The 6,368-nt window shown below is 53.9% G+C and overlaps 3 protein-coding genes across 3 annotated transcripts; 2 read left to right on the top strand and 1 right to left on the bottom strand.

The window, feature by feature from the left end:
* Positions 1 to 314: 314 nt before the first annotated feature.
* Positions 315 to 1,991, bottom strand: VTP21DRAFT_3118 (uncharacterized protein; the record flags this gene model as incomplete). Its single annotated transcript, XM_069393386.1, has 2 exons — positions 315 to 1,817; positions 1,953 to 1,991. 2 exons carry the CDS (start codon positions 1,989 to 1,991, stop codon positions 315 to 317), a joined length of 1,542 nt encoding a protein of 513 aa, XP_069249728.1.
* A 1,613-nt stretch (positions 1,992 to 3,604) lies between these two features.
* VTP21DRAFT_3117 (uncharacterized protein) lies at positions 3,605 to 3,871 on the top strand (the record flags this gene model as incomplete). The annotated part of the gene is made up of 1 exon (XM_069393385.1): positions 3,605 to 3,871. One exon carries the CDS (start codon positions 3,605 to 3,607, stop codon positions 3,869 to 3,871), a length of 267 nt encoding a protein of 88 aa, XP_069249727.1.
* A 366-nt stretch (positions 3,872 to 4,237) lies between these two features.
* VTP21DRAFT_3116 (uncharacterized protein) lies at positions 4,238 to 5,873 on the top strand (the record flags this gene model as incomplete). Its single annotated transcript, XM_069393384.1, has 5 exons — positions 4,238 to 4,549; positions 4,621 to 5,107; positions 5,203 to 5,275; positions 5,353 to 5,525; positions 5,665 to 5,873. The coding sequence occupies 5 exons, from the start codon at positions 4,238 to 4,240 to the stop codon at positions 5,871 to 5,873; spliced, it is 1,254 nt and encodes a 417-aa protein (XP_069249726.1).
* Between the last annotated feature and the right edge of the window lie 495 nt (positions 5,874 to 6,368).

Genomic DNA, 6,368 nt, shown 5'->3' with positions numbered 1-6,368 from the left:
TACAACAACACATGGAATCTCTCTTTGTCTCAACCAACCTCATTTTTTTCTTGTTTTTCAAATTAAAAAAAGGTAAAAGTTCCACAATGCGACAACAGATATATGTATCAATGCAAGCGAATAGAAATAGGCATAATAACCAGACTAGAGAGAGAGAATTAAATAGTGATTATTGAAATTAGAAGATGTGAAAGTATATATGAAAGAGTATATCTAGTTCGGAAGAAGAAGAAGAGGAGGAGGCGGAGGCGGAGGAGGAAAAAAAGAGGAAAAGGGGAGAAAACACAGTTGGGGATGGGGGCATGCCTTGAAATCTAATCCTGCTCCTGGAGAGCTTGGCGATACTTGCGGGTTTTTACAAACTTGGGCACCGAGTCGGTGGACATGAGGCGAAAGATATGGGTTTGCACCTTTCCGTACAGCTGCACAATGGTCTCAAGCACCTCGGGTCCAATGACGACGTCGGGGTCCGCCACGTCTGCGCCATTCCCCTTGCCCACGGCCGTATTCATGAACCTCAGGATCTCTTGCCGAAGGCTGTAGTCGATGTTAAGCTCGGACGGCGAGGCGGGGGCCAGATAGGTGGAGTAGATGGCGTAGGCCTTGGCGGCATTGTCACGGTGGTTCTCCCCGCCCCGGTTGTATCGGCTCAAAAAGTCCTGGCAATCGGACCAGAAGGAGAGGTTCTCCTCGCAGAAGTTGGTGCGCAAAAACTCGTGGAAGAGCGGGAGCAGGCGCTCATCCCCTAGGATCTGCTGCAGGCGCGTGGCGTTCGACTCTTTCGAGTCGAGGCCATCGGCGCCCTTGTTGGCCGAGATGCGGTCGTGGCCATTCCCGCGAAGGGAGGGGCTATACGACAGCATGTCGCGCAGGTCCACCACCTCGCCGCCGTCGGCGTCGTGTCTAAAGGGCGTGCTGGTGCTGGCGGAGAAGACGCTGTCGCGGTCCCTGTCCGCATCCGGCCGCCACCCCGCCACCTGCTCGCCAAACTCGGTCAAGTGGTAGAGGATGGTGCGTGTGTAGACGAGCTCGCCCGCGCCGGAGCCGGGCAACTCGTTGAGGTCGATCAGCTCCTCCACCAGGCCCGCACGAACAAACTCGTTGGCAATCTCGTTCGCCTCGTCGCGCGAGATGGTGGTGGTGAAGTCGCGCAGCCAGTCGACCGCGCCCTGGCCGTGGAACGTGTTTTTGTACTGCTTGAAGAAGTACTGCCGGTCCTTGACCTGGATGCCGCGGCTTCTATCGGCCTCCCCACTGGCCACCGAGCCCGAGTCGTCGCCGTCATCGGGGGCCTTTGAGTTGTTGGGGGAGGGGCCGGCAAACCGTCGGAAAATGACCCCGAGCCGGCGCTGATCAAGCAGCACCAGGTCGAATTCCGGGTCGCGATCCAGCGGCAGGACCTTGATGGGGATGGTCTGCCCAAAGAGGGTCTGCAGATGGGCCGCGGCTATGTTGTTTTTGTTGATGTGCCGCTCGAGGATGTGGGCCCCTTTCTGTGTCACTCGGTAGAGGCCCTTCTCCTTGAAATTCTGGCTCGAGCGATCGGTAGCACTCTCCATCAGCCCAGCCTGGAGAAAATGATGGCAGAGCGTTTTAGCCACATCCTTGCTGATGCCAAGGGATTTTGATGATGTCAGGGTGACAATGCGTGTGGGGTCATGTGGATCCGGGTGGCGCGAATACTGTGTGACTTTGAGAGAGATGAGATTCGAGAGGGTCTGCTCCCCCGTGAAGGTGTTCTGGTAAGTGCGAAAGTTACGGCGATGGGTTTCGATGGGGATGGTGACGAGAAGGGTTGCAAAGAGCTCGAAAATGTCCTAGAATGGGGGGGGGGGGAAGAGGGTTAAAAGGGTCCATCTGAGCCAATCTTTGCCCGCCCGCCCGCTCGCTCCCGCCCGATTCGGGGCTGGATTGAAGATCCACAGGCCATGGTAAGGAAAAAGAGGACTTGCCTTTGCAAACAGCCTTCCTGATGGTGCGGTTTTCAACATTCTTGGTAGACGTGATGGTCAGATTAGCTGGAGTTCATAAAATAGGTTAGGCAAGCGAGGAGGGGGAGGGAATGAAAGGGTGTCACTTGTGGTTCCGGCAAACCAGAAAAAATATAAACAATTTTTTCCACGTTTTCTCAAACACCACTCGACCAAGTCCCGATATATTTATCTAGCACGAAACTTAATCTTTGCATCACAATACTACCAAAAAGTCGATACTTCATGACATCAGGTTGAAGGGGCAATTAGAAAATAGGGCGCGCAGATATACACCCGCAATACCGATGCTGTAAGAATCTTATTTTCGCTCGCCCGACGGCCGCGTTTTCTATCACCCGCGGAGGGCGAGGGGTTCGATGACGCTGCTCGAGTCTGTCCCCTCCTCCTCCCCCCTCCCAAGCGGGATTCCTTTTCAATTGCATCCCGACGGTCACAATAGCTTTCTCACGAAAGCTTTCAATTAATATTAAAGCTTGATAGCTTTGATAAGCATCGTTCTGATGACCACTGGAATGGAGGACCCCTCTCACTTGCAAACTCCCGCTCGTCCCACTCTACTCCGACCCTACGCTCCGCACCCCCTTTCTGCCCGGCTATCACCTGACGGGGAGCCTAGGAGCAAGGCCTCCTGTCAGATTCTACTGACACTTCTCTCGCGGTATTTCCTCCTGCCGTGCTTTGCCATTGCTTTGCTCTCTTAGGCTTGCCTTTCTCGCCCATGCCAATCTGATGATTCGGCGCGCAACTTTGATGCAAACCAGGCCACCGAAAACCTGTTTTTTGGCGTAGCCACTTTCACGACGGTGAAGCCTCAATCTACGCGCTGGCTTGCCCCCCAAATGCATTCTAGGAGTGGCGAGCTCTCCCAAGACTTGCCCGCTAAGCCTTGTGAAGAGGGGAGAGGGGGGCCTCTTGAGGAACTCTGCGCGAACTCCTCCACCTTGGTCTCCGTATGAAATCTGTATTAACACCGCGCGCCGCACTGTCCTAAGCTAAGCAGCGCCCATTTGCAACGCCCGACTTTGGCACCCACTTTTGGATTCTTGCAGCTCTGTGCACATGCTCAAAATAAAGCCAAATCTACGCGTTAGTAGAAGTCTAAATCTGCGGCGCGGAATCGATACCTCCAGGCAGGTTGGAGAGGGCTAAGCCGCGACCTTTTCCGAGCCGACGGAAGTACAGGCGTTTGGCCAACGGCACGGCCACACTTGGGCACAGTGGGTGGGCAACCAGTAGCCCCGGGGTGCCGGCCGGATTCCAGCCCTCCCCTCCACTGCAAATAGCCACCGCCTGTGTGGTGGCGAGAAAGGGGGCAGAGAGTTCGGGCCAAGGGTTGAAAAATTGGAGCCGGACCCTACGGCGAAAATTCTGGGCTAAAAATAAATTTTCGCTTGAATTTGACAGGTCCGAGTTTATTTAGGCCGACCCGCAGAAGGGGGTTGCAATTCGGCGCTCTCCACCTATCTCCTTGGCAATCCCCTATAAATGCCCCTCGGCGACCCTTCCTCACGCCCTCGTTCTCTTCGCTTTTCTTTTCCTCTTTCTGCCATACTTGCACGCGCACCGATCCAAGACGTCGCCATCCTCATAGCTATTGTCCTACTCGAACAATGATCCACGCCCCTCGCCGTGCCGGCGCTGGTACTCCGCGCCGATTCAGATTGACCCGCCCAAAGCCTTATATGCCTCGTCGCGCTTGCGCTACGTGCAAGACGGCCCCTCTCGCGCGTATTAACACCGATCTCGAGGCCCTTATTGCAGGGTTGGACGACATTGAGAGGATGTTCGACACGTTTGAAGAGGATGTTGTGAGGTGGGAGAGACGAGCGGGAGTAGAGGCGCCTAAGCCGAGCAGTTGGGCAGTCGTTCTAGGTTGAGGGAGGGGGGGGACGTGGCCTGCTTTATTGTTGATATTTGGATAGATCTTCCATGAACCTCTTGCACTTTCAAGCTTGTAGCAAACATACTGCATCTTTATTACTTGGTATCCCAATCTTAGATGGGAATCTCGTCCACAGTCGGTGTTCACTCTAAAATGAAAAAACGAGCCCAATCCCCGCCTGTGAACGACTTGGCTCTTTCCTTCCTTTTTTTTTATTCTGTGCATTTCTTGATCCATTGTTATTAGTGTTCCCCCATTATTTGCTCATCTCTCCCCTTTTGTCTTCTCTCGCAACGCATACATACTATTTATCGGGTCTATACCCTCATTTAATTTCGAATGCTACCTCTTAATTCTCGAGATGCCTACTTTCAATCTCGATTCGCTCTCCTCTAAAATAGATGTTAACAGCTTTAATTTTGATCTCGAAATGGAACCATCCAACAGGGCCGGGACCCGGCAAGAGTCTCAAGCCAGAAGACAAAATTCACATAAGTCAAACATGCGCGAGGACGGCCTCGCCTCGGAACAGGAGCACTCCCTTGAGGCAGAGCATGAGCATAGGACCGGCTCCTCCGAGAGCGGATACTTCTCGCAAAACATGTACATGACGCCGCTGACTATGGAGACAAATATGATCCTGGATCAAGAATTCGATGAGGAAGTGGATGAGGCACGCGCCAAGCATCTTGAATGGAATGAACATGATGGAGATTTAATATGCCTTCTTTTTCTAATGCTTAGCTTATGCTAATCTCTCCCGCCATCACCCCTTCGCAATCCTTTTTTGGGCAAGAGGTTATCACACCCACCGAGATATTTTCGCCGCTCACCTCCCCCGCACTGCTTCCACAGCCCTCCTCATCGCAGCGGCCGCCCTCCTCCCAGCAGAGTCACAAGAAGAAACGCGCCCATGAGCCCTACCGCAAGAAGCGTAGGGATTCCAAGGGGGCGGCGGCAAAGGAGTCGCCAGACTCCCAGTCCCTTATCGCATTGCCTGTAGCCGGCAACGACCCCTCGTTCTCGCCTTCCTCCACCGCCGCCTGCAGTTCAGCGATGCCGCCGCCCCCTCCCCGACCGACGCCGGCCACCCCCGCGTCCCTGATGAACCTGAGCAGAGCGTCCGACATGCCTCCTCCACCTCCCTCCTCGGCGGCGGCCGCCGTGAGGCCGGCCACGCTCGGGCCCAAAGCGTTGATAAGTCCCAACCTGAAGCCACTTTTGCCCGGAGGTAACTATTGCTTGGATCAAGCCCCTCTGTACCCGGGGGCTTTTGCTGACGGTGTGAGCATGGGGAGGGAATGCTGATTGTCTTTGGAATGACAGTTTCATCAGAAGAAGCCGCCGCCAGATTGACAGTGAAAAGCAACTACCAGACCATCCGAGACGGAGACAGCAAGTGAGTCTTGAGCCATGAATTTTATGCCATTTAAGGTTGGCTTGCTCATTGGAAAACCCATTGTCGATTTCCTCTAGGATCCTTGGGTTGAACCATTCTCCCGAACTCCAGTCAGGCATCACACTACGCCGCACTTCGCACAAAGCCGCCGAGCAGAAGCGCCGTGACCTTCTCAAGCAGTGTTTTGAGGACCTGCGGGGTATTCTACCAGAAATGGAGCACCCGAGCAAAATGGCACTACTGAAAAAATGTACAAATTAGCGTTTAGTTTTGCATGTTTTTCGTTTTTTTTTTTTCCCATTTTCACTCATGACTTTTGAAGTTTCCAAATTTTATTCTTATTCGCAATCCTCTTACTAATGCCAATTCACGTCATTGGACTTTCGTAGCTTACGAGTATATACTGGAGCTGAGTCGACTTGTCGAAGATCAGGATGCCAAGATCGCGGAGCTGCTGGGGCACACCGGCCAATTGCGGAGGCAGCTAGGGCTTCCAGAGCGGGCGGAGCCGGAGGACAGCGAGGCAGAAGGGCACGAGCGCGAGCGTGGGCAGAGGGACGCGGCAGGGAGTGGCAGGAGAGGAAGGGGAGGGCGATAGAGGGGTGAGCGGAGGCATCCAAAAGCCACCGAGGACGGAGGCCGATCATGAGGACCAGACTACTGGGCTCCGAGGAAACGAATGGACTGAGCGCAAGTGAAACAGGTGGAGGATGAAGTAAGGTGATGGTGAGCCCCTTTTTCCTTTTTCTCCCTCCTTGATCCCATCGGTGTCTATGTGCTATTTCCACTTGTTTCTCTTGTTAATGCATCCCGCATGTCGTGTGTCTTATATTTATATATCGAGATATGAAACTTCGATCACTTTGCCTGCCTATTTGTGGTTGGATTTGGCTTACATGAGGGCCCGCCTTTCCTTTTTCAACAAAGTGTTTCCCTTTTGCCGCCTCGTTCACCTTTTTTAAAGTTATCCATGTCTTAGAGTGGGTCTCGGCTGCCTCCTCTTCTGACTCAGTGCAATGGGCACGCTGGCTGCAGAGCAGGGGTGGGGGGAGGGGGGGGGGGAAGGGGGGAGGGGGGGTGGGGTGGCGTCGTT

This window comes from Calcarisporiella thermophila (assembly GCF_041956535.1).
Source record: "Calcarisporiella thermophila strain CBS 279.70 unplaced genomic scaffold VTP21scaffold_16, whole genome shotgun sequence".
NCBI classification, from domain to species: domain Eukaryota; kingdom Fungi; phylum Calcarisporiellomycota; class Calcarisporiellomycetes; order Calcarisporiellales; family Calcarisporiellaceae; genus Calcarisporiella; species Calcarisporiella thermophila.
This window is presented reverse-complemented; position numbering and strand designations above follow the sequence as displayed.